This window comes from Bos mutus, chromosome 26 (assembly GCF_027580195.1).
Source record: "Bos mutus isolate GX-2022 chromosome 26, NWIPB_WYAK_1.1, whole genome shotgun sequence".
Taxonomy (NCBI): Eukaryota; Metazoa; Chordata; class Mammalia; order Artiodactyla; family Bovidae; genus Bos; species Bos mutus.
The window spans coordinates 37,357,283-37,378,997 of record NC_091642.1 but is presented as its reverse complement, the minus strand read 5'-3'; the positions used below and the strand labels follow the sequence as shown (position 1 = coordinate 37,378,997).

The window sequence follows — 21,715 nt, the reverse complement described above, 5'->3', positions numbered from 1 at the left end:
TGCATGAGCTCGGTTTGATATATTAAAGCTTCAAGATGCCTCAAATTCACAAGCTGATTTTTGCCAGAGGAAATTTTCTAAGATAACACTACATACCAACCAGAATGGCTAAAATGAAAAGAGTTAAAAAATACCAGTGACAGAGAAGTCAGAGGGTAATCCAAACTCTTGTACGCTACCAGTGGGGATGCAAATTGGCACAGCCATTTTCAAAGAATGGTGTAGTATATACTGACAATATGACCTAACAATTCATGTATTCGATATATGCCCCCAAAGAAATGCATGTATATGTTCATGGCAATACTACCTATAAGAGCCAAAACTGGAAAAGATCAAATGTCCATCAGCGATGAACAGATAAACTGTGGTATGTTCACACAATAGCATACAACAGTGAAAACGAATAATCTAGAATGAAGAACAAAAATGTAAGAATAAATCTCACTAATGTAAGGTTGGGCTTCCCGGATGGCACAGTGGTAAAATGTCCACCTGCCAATGCAGGAGACACAGGAGACATGGATTCTATTCCTGGGTCGGGAATATCCTCTGGAGAAGCAAATGGTAACCTACTCCAGTATTGTTGCCTGGAAAATCCCATGGACAGAGGAGCCTGGCAGGTTACATACAGTCCACGGGTTGTAAAGAGTCAGAAACAACTGAGCAACTAGCACACAATGCAAAGTTGAGTGAATTAAGTTAGATGCTAAAGAGTAAATACTTTTTTCTCCCACTTAAAGTGCAAGAAGTAAAATCAAGCTATGCCTTTATGTCAGGATGGTGGCTGCCCTTGAAGGTAAGGGGTAGTGAATAGAAGAAAAAATGAGTGGGGCTTCAGAGATGCTGATCATGTTGGTTATACAGGTATATTCAGTTTGTTAAAATTCATCAAGCTGAACACTTATGATATATTTCTATTAAAAGCTAAAATAGAATTTTTTAAAATATCATAAAACAGTAAAATAAAAGAGAACGGAGATACGTGAATCACTCAAGGCTGGAAAGATTACCAGAAGTCCTCTTGGAAATAGTACCACTTGAGACTGAGAAGTAGCTATCCATATCGAACAGGTGCTAAACTAAGAAGGCCCATAAGAAATAATAGTTCAATTAACATAATAATTACCTAAACCTTCTCAGGTGTGTCCTGAGACAATTATTTCTGTTGATGTCATCTAGGCCACAACAACTAGGAGATCCAGGTAAAGCACAACATCAGTTAACAGAGTCAACAATAAAATATATTAAATTTTTTAACAAATGCTTACTCACTATGTCTGCTTTGAAAGCTAGCTTTTGGTAATTACTTTAGACCCCAGAGAAGATTTAAAAATAAAATTTGACACTCCCAATAATGAGTAGTGACAAACAGTAAGTGCAATCCAAATAAAAGCAAAATGATTAAACTTTGAATAAATAAATTTTATTATCAATAATTTTCAACATTTATACTGAATAACAACTTCAAATGCTGGGTTTGAAGTAGATGGGTTCTTTAATTTAAAACAAACAGAAAAGGATACTGTATAAAGCGAACATTTCTTCAAACTCAGAATTAATCTTACGTATGGATCATCCTCCTCAGAAAAGGACGGACAGCTCAGAGATTCCTACATCTTCTCTAAAGATGAATTCAAATCAGTCAGGAAGAGTTATAACCTGTAACTAACTAATTCTCTCAAGACAGCCCTCCGAGGAAAGCAAACTACAAACACTCACATTCTACAGAGTGGTGTATCTCATGGGGACTCAATTCCACCAAGATGTACACCCTGAATCTGACAGAAAGACAGTCCTGCCTTCTTCAGATAATGCTGGTTCAGAAAGCTCCACCTGTCCTCTGCCTCTGTATGATTCTCTATGCTTATACTGACTCAGTGACCACTTCCAGACAGTGTTCAATAATTATATACCCTCACCTTTACCAAATGACCCCTTTGCTGCTCAGATCCTGGATCTGACTGCACTTTATTGGTCAAACAGGTCTTCCGGGCCTCATCTGGTACTGCCAGTCAAGGGGCATGTGAAATGTTCATGTGGGTGCACTAACTTGACAGAGGCCCCTAAAGCTGCATCAGCCTTGGACAGCCTTTAGAGCTTTTCTCCTGTACAACAGATATAAACAAATGACTCTCAGGCAGTGTCTGGTACACAGTAGACACCCAAAACGGTAACCTTATAATCACCATTATTGTGTTCCTAGGGTGGTAAGAAGCTAATAGACCACCATGTTATTATTAACATTCTTAACAGATGTTCATGCAAATTCCAGTTGTATATTGTCATCTCCCTGACAGCCTGGTAAGAGGATGTCACCTTATAAGACCACCAGAAAAACAGGTAAATAATTATCCCTTTATAATCACTATAGGCGAGCCACTGTTTATAATCAATGGTTCTCAACAGAACCACTTGCTCACCAAGGAGACATCCAGCAATGTGTCATAACTGAATTGTCACAGTGGAAGGGTGCAACTGGCAACTAGTGAACAGAGGCCAGGGATGCTGCTGAGTATTCCACAATGTACAGGACAATGCTCACGTCCAAACTACCCCACCCAAATGTCAACAGTGCTAAGGATGAAAGACCCGAGTTCATAGTTCTGACCTGATCATCCAAAAACAATGTGTAACTGCAACCAATTTAATCCAGGAGACAACCTCATCAAAACACAAAAAACTCTATGCATTAAACTCTCACATACTTATTTTTAAAGGTCTAAATCAGAAAGGGCTTAAATGAAGAGAGGGGGGAAACTGATTATGAAGGAGAAAGAGAGAAGTCTGTAGAAACCTTGTCCTTGAGTGAGCAATCCAGTGTACAAGTAATTCAGTTCAGTCACTCAGTTGTGTCTGACTCTTTGTGAACCCATGGACTGCAGCACGCCAGGCTTCCCTGTCCATCACCAACTCCCAGGGCTTACTCAAACTCATGTCCATCGAGTTGGTGATGCCATCCAGCCATCTCATCCTCTATTATCCCTTTTTCCTCCCACCTTCAATCTTTCCCAGCATCAGGGTCTTTTCCAGTGAGTCAGTTCTTCACATCAGGTGACCAAAGTATTGGAGTTTCAGCTTCAACATCAGTCCTTCCAATGAATATTCAGGACTGATCTCCTTTAGGATGGACTGGTTGGATCTCCTTGCAGTCCAAGGAACTCTCAAGAGTCTTCTCCAACACCACAGTTCAAAAGCATCAATTCTTTGGCGCTCAGCTTTCTTTATAGTCCAACTCTCACATCCATACATGACCACTGGAAAAACCATAGCCTTGACTAGACAGACCTTTGTTGGCAAAGTAACGTCTCTGCTTTTTCATATGCTGTCTAGGTTGGTCATAGCTTTTCTTCCAAGGAGTAAGTGTCTTTTAATTTCATGGCTGCAGTCATCATCTGCAGTGATTTTGGAGCCCCCCAAAAAAGTCTCTCACTGTTCCCATTGTTTCCCCATCTATTTGCTATGAAGTGATGGGACGGGATGCCATGGTCTAGTTTTCTGAATGTTGAGCTTTAAGCCAACTTTTTCACTCTCCTCTTTCACCTTCATCAAGAGGCTTTTTAGTTCTTTGCTTTCTGCCATAAGGGTGGTGTCATCTGCATATCTGATGTTACTGATATCTCTCCCGGCAATCTTGATTCCAGCTTGTGCTTCATCCAGCCCAGCATTTCGCATGATGTACTCTGCACAGAAGTTAAATAAGCAGGGTGACAACATACAGCCTTGACGTACTCCTTTCCCGATTTGAACCCAATGAACACTATGAAAAGGCACAAGTAATAGGATCTGCCTTAAAAGGAGCACAGCCAGGGCACTGGGACAGTCTCTTCCTGATGCTCAGTCAATATTTTACACAGGACAAATTCTTTATGGGAATTATACCTTTAACAAACCCCTTAGATAGACCCCATTATTCACATTATTTGGCTAGGGCCACACAGTTTTTGCCTGGAGAATCCCAGTGATGGGAGAGCCTGGTGGGCTGCCGTCTATGCCGTCTTCAGACACGACTGAAGCGACTTAGCAGCAGCAGTAGCAGCAACACAGTCATTAAATAAAAAAACCAAGATTCAAACCCAAGTCTTTAGACATCAAAACACCATGCTCTTCTCAACCACTCCATTAAGTTAGAACGCTTATGTACTGTGACTAAATCCCTGGAATGATACCCATAGAAACGTTCAGTAAGGTTATCTATGGATGTGCTTAGTCTCAGTCGTGTCCGACTCTGCGACCCCACGGACTGCAGCCTGCCAGGCTCCTCTATCCATGGGGATTCTCCAGGCAAGAATACTGGATTGGATGCCATGCCCTCCTCCAGGGCATCTTCCCAAACCCAGGGATTGAACCATCTCCTGCATTGCAGGTGGATTCTTTACCATCTGCGCTACCAGGGAAGTCCTATCTCTGGATAGTAGACTATTAAGTCGTCTTTATTCTTTGTATTGAATACTTTTCAGCTCAGTAAAGAAAGAATCTTTGAAGAGATAAAACTCTGTGGACTTGAATGGGTTTGCTGTTGATGCTCAGTCGCTAAGTCATGTCTGACCCTTTGTGACCCCATGGACTATAGCCCGGCAGGCTCCCCTGTCCTTCACTATCTCCTTAAGTCTGATCAAATTCATGTCCATTGAATCAGTGATGCTATCTAATCTTATCCTCTGCCGCTCCTTCTCATTTTGCCTTCAATCTTTTCCAGCATCAAGGCCTTTTCCAGTGAGTCGCCTCTTCACATCAGGTAGCCAAAGTATTGGAGCTTCAGCATCAGTCCTTTCAATGAATATTCAGGGTTGACGTCCTGTAGGATTGACTGGTTTGATCCTGCAGCCCAAAGGACTCTCAAGAGTCTTCTCTGGCACCACAACTTGAAAGCATCAATTCTTCAGTTCTCAGCCTTTTATATGGCCCAGCCCTCACATCCACACACGACTACTGGGAAAACCATAGCTTTGACAATATGGACTTTTGTGTGCAAAGTGATGTCTCTGTTTTTTAATACACTGATTCTATTTAGATACAGACTTAAAAAAAGACTTCTCCGTCAAGCCCCATCTAGGTGGCTGCCTACAACTTTGAAATTATAGCCCTGCTGTTGCATTCAAAAATAAAATAAATACATAACACTTGTGCTCTTCATAGCACTGGTTGCATTGTTATTGTCATTAGTTTGTGTGCACTGAACACTTAACTATATGATGAAGACATACACACTACATGCATTTTCTCATCTCACTCTCACCACAAACTTGTGAGATAAATATTATTATTGTCCTCATTCTGCTGCTGAGGAAAAGTGCTTGAATAGGGCAATAATGATTACCAGGTCACACAGAGGTAAATGGCAGAGTCCAGGTCTTGGGGCTCCAGAATCCCAAAAGCAACGCAAGCCAAAGAATAATTATCTGCATTCTCGCCCAGTCCCCAAAGGATCTGTATCAGAATGGACTCTTTCACAATACCATCACCAGTCCATAAAAGCAATGTTCAAATATTCAAGGCTGTTAGGAAAACGAGTGAACCCACATTGTGTTGCCTCAGCAGGCAAAACTAAGTCTAATGGTGGAAGGCCTAAGGACAGTTACCAACGCTTATGTAACTAATGAACAGTTAGAACATGTTCACTCACTGACTAGGTCCTGTTAGAAGTACCTGATCACCAAGTATTAAAATAGAGGCTTGAAAAAATAAATAAATAAACAAAATAAAATAGAGGCTTGAATACTATTCATAATGTGATTCTTAAACTATTTTTAAAAAAATACGCTTTCCTCTACTGAAATATTATAGATACAGAATTCATAAAACAAAATTATTCTGGTTCAAGAGGAGCAGAGAAGTCAAGAGTCCCCGTCTCAGGGACCCTTAGTGGCAGTGATAATATCAAGAATTTCCTCTTGATATTATCAAGAGGGACTTGTCAGAGTACAGTTTACACAATCTCAACATGAATGAATCTTAAAGACGTTATGTTAAGTGAAGCAAACTAGTCACAAAAAGACAAAGACTGTCTGATTCCACTTACATGTGATATAGTTAGAGGCAGAGACAGAAGTCAGAATCATGGTCACCAGGGGCTGAAGGGAAGGGGGAATTGTGAGTTTGTCGGATAGAGTTTCAGTTTGGGAAAATGAAAAAGTTCTGGAGATGGAGGGTTGCGATGATTGCAAACAAAGTAATTACACTGATGTGATACAGTTAGTGCCACTGAACTGCACACTTAAAAATGGTTAAAATGGTAAGTCATAATATATATATTTTGCAATAAAAACAAGCCATTAAATCAATGTGAATGTGCAAAATAGTAATACTAAATAAAATAAAATAAAAATACTAACGAGAGAAACTAGCTGTATAAGAAATTAACATAATTATACTGAAAAGGGTGGGAAAGAAATAAACTAACAACTAATTGGGAAATAGTATTTTGATTGGATACAAATAGAAAGAACTGTATGTAAATGTTATGATATAGTTATCAAAAGTGTTTCCTACAGAGGTATGGGTTAGCAATTATGAAAGTACCTTGTATGTATACCAGAACTGATCAAATAAGTAAACAAATTGTAGATAATGAAATTCAGTATACTTAATGTCAGAGGAAGAAATTCTAAATAAGGAAAAAGAAAAGACTAAAATAAGCTTTGTAATACTAAATCAGAATCAGAGATATCAACACAAACTCATGACTTGGGATACTAACAGCTTTAGAAATATAAATACGTTTATGTATGGGGGTAGCTAGACTATCCACTAAAAGCAATAACACCTCAGTGACTGTGACTACATCTAATGCCCAGATCGTGATCCTTAAACATCATTTTCCAACAAAAGGAAACAAGCGGTTGACCTCAGGGCTAGGGCAAAGAAAATACAAGATGAGCCTGAAACATCTTGTGGAGCCAGAAGTAAAGAAGTTCTCTAAAAAAGATGGGAGCTTATTGAAAGTACACAGTAGCCAACCCAAAGATGCTCCTAATGGCCAAAGCTAGAACAATTTGTGTAACAAATAATGGGAGCAGTGAATGTTAACCACTAGAACAAATATCTGTGAATCTGTACTGATAAAAATGAATAAATAAGTGAACAAAGGAGGGAGAAAGTTATTTCTCACACAATTTTAATTAATAAATAAAGAGGGAAATAATTACCATTAACTACAGTAATACGTGTTGCAAAGATCCCCTGGTGGATGCTAAAAGTGGCTACACCAATTTCATTTCCGCCAACCGTGTACGAGGGGTCTTTTCTCCACATCCTAACATTTTTTATTGTCTTTCTGATAACAGTCATCTTGACAGATCTGAGGTGATATCTTGCTGTGGTTCTGATTTGCATTCCTGATGATTAGTGACAATGAGCATCTTTTCATGTGCCTCTTGGCCATCTTTGTGTCTTCTTTGGAAAAGTATCTATTAGATTCTCTGCCCATTTTTTGATCAGGTTGTATATTTTGATGTTGAGTTGTATGAGTTCTTTCTACATTTTGGATAGTAATCCCTTATTGAATGTATCATTTCATTATAAAACAATTTACAATAGCCAAGTTATGAAGTAATCTAAGTACACATCAATAGATGAATAAAGAAGATATGAGAAATAAATGTATATGTGTGTGTATATCCCACACAATGGAATATCACTCAACTATATAAAAAAGAATAAAATCATGTCATTTGCAACAACATGGGTGGACCTAGACAGTATTACATTAAGCAAAATAAGTCAGAGAGAAAGACAAATACTATATGATCTCACTTGGATGTGGAATCTTAAAAACAAAACAAATGAACAATCAGAAACAGAATCACAGATATAGAGAACAAACAGGTCGATGGGGAAAAGAGAGATAAGTGAGGGAGATTTAAGAGGCACATATTCCCAGTTGTAAAATAAATGAGTCATGGGTATGTAATGTACAGTGTGGGGAATATACTCAATAATTATATACTATCTTTGTATAATGAGAGATGGTAACTACACTTACTGTGATGATCATTTAAAATGTATAGAAATATCAATTTATAATGTTGAGAAACAGCAACTAACACTGTTGGAGATCAATTACATTTCAAAAACAAACAAACTTATAGATAAGGAGATCAGATTTGTGGTAACTAGAGGCAGAAGGATGGGGGAAGGGGGAATTGTATGAAGATAGTCAAAAGGTACACATTCCAGTTATGAGATAAATGGGTACTAGGAGTATAATTTACAGCATGATAAATATAATTAACACTGTTCTATGCTACACATGAACATCACCAGATGGTCAACACTGAAATCAGACTGATTATATCCTTTGCAGCCAAAGATGGAGAAGCTCTACACAGTCAGCAAAAATAAGACCAGGAGCGAACTATGGCTCAGAGCATAAACTCCTTATTGCCAAATTCAGACTTAAATTTAAGAAAGTGGGGAAAACCACATTCAGGTAGGACCTAAATCAAATCCCTTATGACTATACAGTGGAAGTGAGAAATAGATTTAAGGGACTAGATCTAATAGAGTGCCTGATGAACTATGGATGGAGGTTTGTGACATTGTACAGGAGACAGGGAGCAAGACCATCCCCAAGAAAAAGAAACAAAAAAGCAAAATGGCTGTCTGAAGAGGCCCTACCAACAGCTGTGAAAAGAAGAGAAGCAAAAAGCAAAGGAGAAAAGGAAAGATATACCCATTTGAATGCAGAGTTTCAAAGAATAGCAAGGAGAAATAAGAAAGCCTTCCTCAGCAATCAATGCAAAGAAATAGAGGAAAACAATAGAATGGGAAAGACTAGAGATCTCTTAAAGAAAATTAGAGATACCAAGGGAACATTTCATGCAAACATGGGCTCAATAAAGGACAGAAATGGTATGGACCTAACAGAAGCAGAAGATATTAAGAAGAGGTGGCAAGAATACACAAAACAACTTTACAAAAAAGATCTTCACGACCCAGATAATCACGATGGTGTGATCACTCACTCACACTCACCTAGAGCCGGACATCCTGGAATGTAAAGTTGGGTGGGCCTTAGGAAGCATATCACTACAAACAAAGCTAGTGGAGGTGATGGAATTCCAGTTCAGCTATTTCAAATCCTGAAAGACGATGCTATGAAAGTGCTGCACTCAATATGCCAGCAAATTTGGAAAACTCAGCAGTGGCCACAGGACTGGAAAAGGTCAGTTTTCATTCCAATCCCAAAGAAAGGTAATACCAAAGAATCCTCAAACTACCGCACAATTGCACTCATCTCACACGCTAATAAGGTAATGCTCAAAATTCTCCAAGCCACGCTTCAGCAATATGTGAACCGTGAACTTCCAGATGCTCAAGCTGGTTTTAGAAAAGGCAGAGGAACCAGAGATCAAATTGCCAACTTCCGCTGGATCATCGAAAAAGCAAGAGAGTTCCAGAAAACTGGACATGGAACAACAGACTGGTTCCAAATAGGAAAAGGAGTACGTTAGGACTGTATATTGTCATCCTGCTTATTTAACGTATACGCAGAGTACATCAGGAGAAACGCTGGGCTGGAGGAAGCACAAGCTGTAATCAAGACTGCTGGGAGAAATATCAATAACGTCAGATATGCAGATGACACCACCCTTATGGCAGAAAGTGAAGAGGAACTAAAGAGCCTCTTGATGAAAGTGAAGGAAGAGAATGAAAAAGTTGGCTTAAAGCTCAACATTCAGAAAACTAAGATCGTGGCATCTGATCCCATCGCTTTATGGCAAATAGATGGGAAAACAGTGGCTGACTTTATTTTTCTGGGCTCCAAAATCACTGCGGATGGTGATTGCAGCCATGAAATTAACAGACGCTTGCTCCATGGAAGGAAAGTTATGACCAACCTAGACAGCATATTAAAAGGCAGAGACATTACTTTGCCAACAAAGGTCCGTCTAGTCAAGGCTATAGTTTTTCCAGTAGTCATGTATGGATGTGAGAGTTGGACTATAAAGAAACCTGAGCACCAAAGAATTGATGCTTTTGAACTGTGGTGTTGGAGAAGACTCTTGAGAGTCCCTTGGATTGCAAGGAGATCCAACCAGTCCATCCTAAAGGAGATCAGGCCTGGGTGTTCATTGGAGGGACTGATGTTGAAGATGAAACTCCAATACTTGGGCCACCTGATGTTGAGAGCTGACTCATTGGAAAAGACCCTGATGCTGGGAAAGATTGAGGGCAGGAGGAGAAGGGGACAACAGAGGATGAGATGGTTGGATGGCATCACCAACACAATGGACATGGGTTTCGGCAGACTCCGGGAGTTGGTGATGGACAGGGAGGCCTGGCAAGCTGCGGTTCATGGGGTTGCAAAGAGTCGGACACAACTGAGCGACTGAACTTAACTGAATGCTATATGTGAAAGTTTTAAGAGTAAACCCTAAGCATTCACATCACAAGGAAAAATATTCTTTCCTATTTCTTTAATTTTGTATTTATATGAAATGATGGATGTTCAGTAAACTTACTGTAGTAATCATTTAAAGATATATGTAAGTCAAATCATTATGCTGTATACCTAAGACTTATACCATTCTGTATGTTAATTATATCTCAAAAAGCTGAAAAAAAATAAATATAGTGGGAGTCTGCAAAGAACAATTGAAAGAACAGAGCAAAAAAGAACTTTCACGTCTTTTCTTGTCAAAGTTCCACAAAGGGTCGCTTCAAAAATTTTTTGCTTTAATCATTTGCTAAATAATCTGTAAAATCATTTAATTCTCAAGTATTCAGAATTCTACAACTCTAGAGCCAGATGGAAGAGTGAAAGCCATTCACATCCTCTCTCTCATCTCTGTAGATTTATTCTACAGATATGTAGATTCATACTAAAACTCAGATCAATGCTTTTCAGTTTAGGAAATCATTAGATCTTTTAAAATGTTATCTTGTACATGCTCTCTTTCTCAAGTAGTTACTAGAATACATGTTTCAAATACTCCAGGTATCTTTTGAATGAAGGAGCAAACCAAGATAGAACAAATTATGAGATTCAGGAAACAGATACCGTACAGGAGAGAAACAAAGGTAAATTCCAGGCAACCACTTTGCTAAAGGCCTGGAGCAAAACTAGTCCAGACTGCCACTGAAGGGAAAGTGTCTGGAAGGAAAGCCTCCAAAGGAAAAACATGGAATCAATAGATCATTTAATAAGTTTGGTCATGTAGGAAATTGTACTAAGTGGCTGTGGGAGCAACTGGGAAGCAGGAATATTATAGGTAAACAAAAAATGACAAAAGGTAAAGACAAAAAATATGAACAAGAAGAAGAATTTAACACTATTTAGCCTGGTAGTGAATAATATTTGCAAAGTCATAATAATGTAAATACAGAAGGCTACTATATCCAAAATTTGTGATATAGCTTGTCAGAAGGATGGATAAGGGAAGAGAGTTAAATCTTGATCTAGGGAATTCCCTGGCAGTCCAGTGGTTAGGACTCTGCGCTTTCACTGACAAGGGCCCAAGTTCAATCTCTGGTTGGGGAACTAAGATCCTACAAGCTTCAGGGTGAGGCCAAAAAAAAAAATTAAATCTCCATCTATTGTAAAACAAATCAATATATAATTTCTAAAATTAAGAAATCAAAGAATAACAGTATTAGCATTATTTGAAAATATTAAAATAAATTTGAAAAAAAAAAATTTCAAAATAAAAAGCTTAAAGAGTTGAATGTGGTTGCCTATGGGGAGCAGAAATTAAGGGCCAGGGTAAGAGAAGGGAACTGCTAATTTTTGCTGTAAATGTTTTAGTACTATCGAACTCTTAAAAACTGCCTGTATTACTTCGATAAATATAAAATTTTTTAAACTAGCTATGTATTAAATAGATTCGTTATGTTTGTCCTTAAAAGCCAGGATGTTTGATGTTTAACATGCATGTAGTATGTCATGTGCTCCTCAAAAAGAAAAAGAAATCAACAGTTCAAGTACTGAATCCAGAAGCTCATTCCTTAAGAAAGTCAGTTATACGCTAGGCTTGCCCCACAAGTCATTTTCTTTTGTAGACAGAAAAAAAAAAATGAGTTGCAGGGCCCATTATGCTGGCCACTGAATTGCTGGACATTTTTTATCCAGTTACTATTGCAAGTGAACTCGGATTTCTGTGACAGAAATCTCCAAAATAAGAAGTATTATCTGTAAAGCAACTACACTTCAATAAAAATTTTAAAAATAAATTACATACAAAAAAAGGCATTATTACCTTCCTCATAAACTGATCTTGAGACTTTACTGTTATACTACAAAGGAAACTAGAGATACTTTTAAAACAATTAAGAGCACCAATTGATTACAAATGCTGATACATATGAGTTGTCAAAGGAATATTATTTATTATATATCACTTCATAAAACAATACAATCTCTACTGCCAGCAATTCAATTATACCAGCATCATGATTTCAAATGATTATGAGAACCTGCTTATTCTCAGATCCAAGGCACAGCTAGCTGCTGCTGCTGCTAAGTCGCTTCAGTCGTTTCCGACTCTGTGCGACCCCATAGACGGCAGCCCACCAGGCTCCTCCATCCCTAGGATTCTCCAGGCAAGAACACTGGAGTGGGTTGCCATTGCCTTCTCCAAGGCACGGCTAGAGAGCAAGGCAAAATTCCTTCTGAGGTTCTAACAGAGATTAGAGCTTTTATCAACATGAGGTCTCAGATTCATGGAGTTAGCAGGAACTTTAAAGATGATCAGGTCCAACCCACAATCACACAGCCAAGCTCATGGCAAACCGAGACTAGAATCCAGTTGAATTAAGCCTTTGTAGGTAGAGCTCTTTTCCACCACACTGTGCTGTCTCATGGAGAAGGCAATGGCACCCCACTCCAGTACTCCTGCCTGGAAAATCCCATGGACAGAGGAGCCAGGTAGGCTGCAGTCCATGGGGTCGAGAAGAGTCGGACACAACTGAGCAACTTCACTTTCACGCATTGGAGAAGGAAATGGCAACCCACTCCAGTGTTCTTGCCTGGAGAATCCCAGGGACAGGGGAGCCTGGTGGGCTGCCATCTATGGGGTCACACAGAGTCAGACACGACTGAAGAGACTTAGCAGCAGCAGCAGCAGCAGTGATAAATGTAATTCAGCTTTTGCTTACAATTCGCCATTTCTGTACTCTAAATGTCAGTGTAGCCAGTAACTAGTATTTGTGTGTGTGTGTGTTTCTTATTATTAAGAAATTAGAGGCTGTAGTGTATTTCCAAGATTTCTTCCTGGTCTGAGTTACTCAAAGGGACAAAGTTGGCTTCAAAAGATATAGGACAGGAGACAGCACTGCTGCTGCTGCTGCTAAGTCACTTCAGTCGTGTCCAACTCTGTGCGACCCCATAGACGGCAGCCTACCAGGCTCCCCTGTCCCTGGGATTCTCCAGGCAAGAACACTGGAGTGGGTTGCCATTTCCTTCTCAATGCGTGAAAGTGAAAAGTGAAAGTGAAGTTGCTCAGTCGTGTCTGACTCTTAGCGACCCCATGGACTGCAGCCTACCAGGCTCCTCTGCCCATGGGATTTTCCAGGCAAGAGTACTGGAGTAGGGTGCCATTGCCTTCTCCAACATTTATCACTAGGGCTTCCTATTTCCAGAAGCCCAGGTCCCTGTCAAATTCATCCAACAAATAAATGGTTGTTTAGTTGCTAAGTCACGTCCGACTCTTTGGGACCCCATGGACTGTAGCCCATCAGGTTCCTCCGTCCATGGGATTCTCTAGGCAAGAATACTGGAGTGGGTTGTCATTTCCTTTTCCAGGGGATCTTCCTGACACAACGATCAAACCTGCATCTTCTAGTTGGCAGGCAGATTCTTTACCGCTGAGCCACCTGGGAAGCCCCACTCAGGTGGTGCTAGTGGTAAAGAACCTGCTGCCAGTGCAGGAGACATAACAGACACGGGTTCGATCCCTGGGACGGGAAGATCCCTTGGAGGAGGGTGTAGCAATCCACTCCAGTATTCTTGCCTGGAGAATTCCATGAGCAGAGGAGCCTGGCGGGCTACAGTTGGAGTCGCAAAGAGCTGGACACAACTGAAGTGACTTAGCATGTATGGTACTCCCTCCTAGCTAATTTCAAAGTTACTCAGGCCTAAGTTCTTAGGCCTCTTTGATTTCTCCATCTCCTCCCATACCCAATCAAAGTTGCTGCATCTTCTTTCACATGTATCTTCTGCAGACACTCTCCTTTCCTTGTTATTTGCACTACTTCTTTATCCTTTGTCGATCTCTGCCTGCATTTCAACTGTGCTTCCCAAAACAGCCAGATTAATCATCCAAAAACACAGCTTACATATGTCACTCTACTATTCAAAAGGATCTGAAGCTCTCTATTTCCTTTAGGATAAAATCTCATCGTCCCTTGATTATACTGTGAAATGGACAATATACTTCTGAGCCTCTGCTAATACCATTCCTTCTATCTAAAATATTCTCTCTCTTTCCCTTCTCTGTTCATCCAAATTTTACATTTCCTTCCAAGACATTTGCTCAAATACCTTTTTCTCTGTGAAGCCCACTGTCATCTCACTGGTACACGAGCATTCTGGGCAGGACAACAGTGCAAATAATCTGAGCAAGATGGAGTGAAGCAAGGAGGCTGGTGTGACTGGATGAGGTGACAGCATTTTGGGAAAAAGATCAGAGAGGTATCGAAAGACCAGACCCCACAGGACTTTCTTGACCATTAAAAGGATTTTAAATCTGAACAAAATGGGGATCAACTACACACTTTCCTATTTTCCCTAGCAAAGATATATGACTTAGCAGAAAGATCATGCTGCCAGTGGTGACAAGAGCAGGCTACATGTAGAATGGCAAGTGCAGAAGCAAGGAAACTAGTTAAGAGGCTATTATAGTAATTTGGGTAAAAGGCTGCAGGCAGTGAGAAGAGTCTGAATATGGATATACAGGCTGACTGGATGAGGGACATGGGAACAAAGAAGTAGTTAAGGATGATTCCAAGTTGCTGGTCCTAAGCGAGTGGAAGAGCAGAGATGTCTTTAACTGAGATAAGGGAGGGGACTGTGGCAGGAGCAGGTTTTGAGGTAGAAGATGTGGAGACAGGTTTGGGGTATGATCAGTTTAGGATGTATATCAGACATCCAAAGGAAAATGTCAGGCGGGAAATTTATTACCTCAATCTGAAATTCAGGGCAGAGGTTCTGGCTAGAGATATATATTTGACAATTGTCCAAATACACATCAGGCCAGTTTCATCAAACTTCTGTGATGATGGGTATGTTCCGTATCTGCACTGCTCCATATGACACCCACAAGACATTTATGACTTGAAATGTGGACAGGGTGATTAAGGAACAGAATTGTTAATTTTAGTTAATCTACATTTAAATAAGCACATGTGGTTAGCGGCCACAAATGGGAATAAAGCATGTACGTGTGACCGGATGAGCATCCTAGTGAATGTAGGTAGAGAGGACTAGGCACTGGGTTAAGCCTACCACATATTGTGATAGGAAATGTAAAAAAAAGAAACAACCCAAACCTCCATCAACAACAGAATAGAAAAATAATTAGTGACATATTCACATAAGATTGTCTTTCAACACTGAACACGTAAATCTCAGAAACAAGGTTAAATGAAAAGAAGTAACTCAGAGAAGAAAATTTTCCATAAAGGTCAAAAGCAGACAAAACGAAACAATGCACTGTTTAGGGATATATTAAAATTACTAAAACAATAAAGAAAAATCAAGGAATGATTATCCAAATATAGGACAACATCATCCCTTCATGGGAGGTGAGCACAGAGGGCTTCAAAGTTACTGAAATCTCCTTAACTGGATGGTGAGTACACAGGTATTCATTTTGTTGTTCTTTTTCATCCTATATACTCTGACATGTATAATATTAAATAATTAAAAGAGTATATAAATGAGGCAGTATATGGTTAAATGTCAAATGAATATTTCAAAACATCTTAAAATCATTAAGTTCAGAAAAAGGAAAGATAACTATGTGACCTCTATAGTGTCTAAAAAGGAGGAGAGATTTAGTCATATAAAGAAAAGAGGGAAGGGCATTCTAGAATAGTTATGAACATGTCACGTCCAAGAATCAGTGAATTAGTGAGTCTGACTGGAGACGAGTGAAGTTAGGTGGAAAAGCTGGGCTAAAGCCAGCTTATGAGATGCCTGAATGCTGGGTCAGGAAGTTTGGATTTAAAGCAAAAAAAAGAAGTTTGGACTTCATCTTGAAATAGGGCAGAACCACTGGTGGTGTCTAAACAAGTCAATAGCATGGGAAAAGTGGTATATTAGTAGGACTAATATGATGATAAGGATCAACTAATAGACAGGAGGCTGGGAAAAAAGTCAGTTATAAAACCTGTAGCTGTGAGACGTCACAGAAGATTTAGTATGGCCTGAACTACGATTCTGATGGATAATAAAGTTTACTCCAAGATACTTTAGGATGAAAGATTTGAGAGTCTGATCTTGGGAACAGGCAGTGAAGGGGAAAGAGATTCAAAGATTACTCCAATTTTCAAGCTAAACTAGGGAAATGATGACACCAACATATGCAAAACCAGGAAAATGAATAGAGAAAACCAGTTTTGAAGGACGACCACTGATTCATTCATGGAATAAAAGTCAGGCAGTGTGATAGCTTCCCCTCAGGGAACAGCTTGTTGAGTCACACTTCTTTTTAAGTAACATATTCTTAATAGGCAAAGAGAAAATATTTAATACATAGTTCTTTGGGAGGAATAAAAGCTGTTATAGCTTTTAACTCTACAAGAATTTTACAAGCACCATTTTAAAAGAATACTGTTATAGTAATACTGAGTTGCTTTTCAAAATAAACTGAAAGAAGGAACAGAATACAAAAGTAGAGATGTTCTGTAAAATGTCAGAGGTGAAGGAGTGAAACTACTCAATCCAATTTGACCGAACGCTCCTTGAGGACAGAATTTATCAGCTGTCCCTGATCCCCACAGCACTGAGCACAATGAATGATCACTACAGAATATTGATACTTAAGTAAGGCTGAATGAACAGACAGAAAAGAGTGAGGGCAAAAACAAGCTAATTAGGAATACCCTACCCAAACCTCCAGAACCCAGCATACCTTAAAGGAGCTAACGTTATGGAAGGAGAGTGCTTTAGCCTTATCATCCTGGCTGAAAGGTAGGCTGAGCCTGTGGTACCTGGTTTAGGAGACTAAAATACCAAACAAAAAATGGAAAGGATGCCAATTCTCAAGGAAACATATACTGAGTTTCTGCTCCCCACATTACTACCTAATGAGACCGTCCCCAACTCTAACCTTTAAGGCAGACAGTAGAATGTAACTTTTTAAGAGTGTGGCTAAAGATATTCAAGGGCATCCTGTCCTTTTAAACTGTTAAAAAGCCATTGTTTTGGTTGAAAGTGGTTTAAAAGTCTGTTTCTTAAGCCTGTAGAACAAAGAAATGCAAATAGAGCTACAGGTAAAGTGAGATGATTGATGCCCAGGTGTTTCAAGAGGTTGCCAGTGACTGGGCTAAGACCTGCAGGTTCTCCCAGGTTAAGATGATTTGGCAGAGTCCCAACTTATCCAATATGGCTACAAAAGGAACAATGAGGCTGCTTTCTAAATGAATTGATCTTATACAAATGCCTTAAGACCACCTCTTTCTAAAGAGGTTAGAACAGAAAAGAAATGGCCAAACATTGGCAACTGTTGTTCAGTCGCTAAGTAGTGTCCGACTCTGAGACCACAAGGACTGCAGCACACCAGGCTTCCCTGTCCTTCACTATCTCCTGGAGTTTGGTCAAACTCATGTCCATTAAGTCAATGCTGCCATCCAACCATCTCCTCCTCTGTCGCCCCCTTCTCCACCTGCCTTCAATCTTTCCCAGCATCAGGGTCTTTTCCAATGAGTCAGTTCTTCGCATCAGGTGGCCAAAGTATTGGAGCTTCAGCTTCAGCATCAATCCTTCCAAGGAATATTCAGGGTTGATTTCCTTTAGGATTGACTGGTTTGATCTGCCTGCTGTCCAAGGGACTCTCAAGAGTCTTCTCCAATACTACAGTTCAGAGGCAGAATAAAATAACAGTTCAGAGCTCATGCTCTGGCACCATACAGACATGGGTTAAATCCCAGTTCTTCCAGAAAACAGCTACATAACCATATCTTTTAACACATTATTATGCAAAGTAGGATTGATTACCTTCCTTAAGATTTAAATATATGATAACTTCAGATGCTAGTATGTTCCTTCCTAAAACTACACCATGACCCCTTTGATTGGACCTGCATTTTCCTTACTAGCCTCAGCCAGTAATTTTTAGTGAAGAGCTTTCTAGATGGATGATCTCAATTATTGTGCTTTGAATCTCCAATTTCCCTCTCTGAAAAACCACTTCATTTTGAAGTTCTGGTTCTTCAACCCATGCCCTGGGCTTCATCAGTGAAAGTGAAGAACAGGAGGAGAAAAAACAAAGAAAATCGAATTATAAGTAGAACTTACAAACTTTGTAGTTGTGTAAACTTAAAATTGATGCTTTCTTTAAAAATCACAAATTCTGTAGAACCTATTAGCAATAATTTTAAGAAGTGTTCTTACACATAGGAGGCCCAGGGAGGTACCCTGCCTATGTTCAGCACCCCCACTTCCCTCTCTCAACTCAGGGATCTTTCTGTTTGTTCTACTGGAATCTGTGGTGTAGTGGGAAACAGAAGAGGGAAAAGTTCCACAGATTCTTCATTTGCATTTGGCCTCCTTTAGAACCATTATAGCTCTCCTAGTTCAGGCAGTAAAGACTAAGTCCCAACCAGTTTCAACTCCCTTACGATCCTGCACACAGCCACCAAATTAAATCCTAAACTAGCAGTCTTCATGAAAATCCCTTCCCACCTCAAAAACTCTTAAGGGCTCCCTACCTTTTATTCGCTAGAAAGAGCCCAACTCAAATCCAAAGGCCAGGCTAACATCATTCTACTTTTATAGCACAGTACTTGTTTCCTCCTAATTCCCCGAAGGAAATTCTTTAAGGCTCTGACTAATCTGCTCATTGCGCTCCCAACACAGACAAACCTGCACGCCCAGGAAAGATTACACCCATCCCCACGCACCTTTCCTTCAAAGGCCAGCCCAGACCGCCCCATCTTTGCCCCGCAACCGTGCTCCTCAAACACACTGCCCAGTCTTCTGACCCTCTCAAGTACACCCCTTTTTACTGGCTATACTCTCGTGGCATCTCAATCCTTTCCAACCACTTTGAAGGCAGGCCACGTTCATTACACAGAGGATCATCAATGTGCCCTGCACTTAGTAGATTCAGGGTATTTTTTAAACCAGAGGAGGAGTTCAAATAGTGTATCTAAATAGAGCAAGACAATAATGCCCATCTTTGGCAATTCCCCTTTAGTCACAGTAAAGGGTATTATTCAGCGTTCGCTACAACGCTGAAAATTTCTAGTATACACAGAACAGTCATGTGGAGAGAGCACGCCACCGGATGGCAGAAACCTGCGTCCCAGTCCTCGTTTTTGCCACATGCTCTGCATCTGTGGGGAAATCACACAATCTCTCTGGGCCTCGGTGGTCTCAGGTGTAAAGCGGGGGAGCCACTGTAAAGGCTTCCAGGGTGTCTCTCGGGTCCCACAGTCCCCCCACAGGAAAGCCAACACTCGGCTGCTCGCTAAGGCGGAGGCAGGCAAACTTTTACACTTGCCAGGGCTGGCATTTCCAAACGGGAGTGGAAACTCAGTCCGCACAGGAAAAAGCGGCGCTGAGAGGAAGGTGAGAAGCGGTGTCTCCGGACTCGGATCCTTTACCCCATGGCCAGGAACAGTCCGCCTGGGGTTCCTGTCCCCTCACAGGCAGACTTCCCCCGAGAGTGGCCCGGCCCGGTGCGGCTCCCGGGAGCGGGCCGAGGTGACTGTCCGCGCCCGTGCCCCGCGCCCCCCGCACTTGTGACACACGCGGGGTGACCCGGGTCACAGCCTCCGTCCGTCCTCACCGCCTGAGGGACGCCCTTCTCTCCCGGGCAAGGCTCCTCGCGCCGCCCCGCGAGCCGCCCTTCCGGGCCCCGGGCGGCCTCTGCGCTGCCGCCCGGGCCCCAGGCCGCCGGGACCCGCGGCGTGAAGGGAGGCGGCAGCAGCGGCTTTAAGTGCTGAATCACCACTTTGCAACCCGAGCTCCAAACCACCGTGACCTGCGGGCCCCGAGGGCCCGGGCGCTCCGCTCGGCTTACCCACAGAGGCGCTCCGAGGGCGGCAGGCGGGCGCCGAGGACCGAGCGGAAGGTGCTGGGCAGCGCGGGGTGCAGCAGCCACGCTAGCCGGTACCGCATACCCCAGCGAAGCCGCCGGGATCACAGCGAACGCTTCCTTCTTGCGCCGAGCCGGCCTCGCTCACTGCGCATGCTCAGCCTGCCGCGCCGCGCCGCCTCCCGAGAGCCTCGGAGCGGCCGCCTCTCCGGGTTTTCTCTGGAGCCCGATAAGGCGTGGAACGGCGGGCGGCCAAGACACCGGCTGACCGGAATGTAGCCGGGGAGCTGCGGGAGCCGGGCCACCAGGCCTCCCCGGGCGAGGAGGGACCCTCCTGGGTCACGCCGGATTCACGCGTGAGGGCGGCTGTGTATCTGGTCTGTGTTAGCCGGGGGCAGGGGACGCACGAATACTGTGAGGGCACAAGGGGCCATGTTTGCGAAGGCGCCCCCATTGGCTGTCAGTCCCGGCGGTGCAGGTGTTGGTACAAGGTCCGCCGGCGAGGCGACCTCCCACAAAATGAATCGGCGACTGGCGCGCGGCCCTCGGGCTCCCTCTAGAGCGCGATGGGGACGTGGACGGTGGGGTAGGGGACTGGGGAGAAATTAAACGCGGGAGTCCCCGAGAGAGGCCGGGACCTGGGGGAAGTTTCCACCCTGGGAAACTAGCAACCTTTCCAAGACCTAGGTGGACGTGGGACCGGCCACGGCAAAACAAGGCCTTCCTGGATTTACAAATCCAGAATAAAAACTACCACTCTGTACTACTACTACATTAAAAAAAAAAAAGTATGGGTAGTACTACTAGTATTCAGTGTATTTCAGGCACTATTTGTAAGACTTTTTTCTCCATGGCTTTATGATGTTTTGCATCCAAGAACAAGGTAATTGTTGTTATGAATTTAACTTTCCTTTACGTTATTTTACAGGGTTTTTGTTTGTTTGTTTGTTTTTAAGAAAAGCGCAATTAGGGTTAGCAATTCCCTAACTTGGGGCTTCCCAGGTGTCCCAGTGGCAAAGAATCGCCTGCCAATGCAGGAGAAATGGGTTCGATCGCTGATGGGAGAAGATCACGAATATTGGGGCGCAACTAATCCCTAGTGTCACAACTATTGAGCCTGTGCTCTAGAGCCGGGGAATGGCAACTCCTGAGCCCACGGTGCCCTAGACCCCTTGCTCTGCATCAAGAGAAGCCAGTGCAGTAAGACCGCAGAATGCAGCTAGAGAGTAGCGCCTCCCCCTACCCCACCCAGAGAAAAGCTGGCTCAGCTGTGAAGACCCAGCACAGAGCACCCCCTGACTCCCCCCACCCCCGCCCCACCCCCGGCAAAAGAAAGAATCCTGACAGTTCAGGAGCTGTAGGAGAGGTGGGGAGGATCTTGGGGAAGATCCCCTGGAGGAGGTAAGGATAGCCTGCTCCAGAATTCTTGCCTGGAAAAATTCCATGGACAGAGGAGCCTAGTGGGGTAGAGTCCTTGGGATCACAAAGAGTTGGAAGCGACTGAGAGACTG

At 42.0% G+C, this 21,715-nt stretch overlaps 1 protein-coding gene across 4 annotated transcripts in view; it reads right to left on the bottom strand.

The window, feature by feature from the left end:
* IDE (insulin degrading enzyme) overlaps nt 1-20,364 on the bottom strand; it is a 93,759-nt gene extending 73,395 nt beyond the window's left edge. The window contains exon 1 of one of the 4 annotated variants that reach the window (XM_070363974.1): nt 20,190-20,364. In XM_070363974.1, coding sequence (XP_070220075.1) covers nt 20,190-20,287 — 98 coding nt within the window. In that variant the 5' untranslated portion in view covers nt 20,288-20,364. Of the gene's footprint in view, nt 1-19,955; nt 20,069-20,189 lie in introns of those variants that run through there. The other 3 variants (XM_070363973.1, XM_070363971.1, XM_070363972.1) reach the window with 3 other exon arrangements.
* Between the last annotated feature and the right edge of the window lie 1,351 nt (nt 20,365-21,715).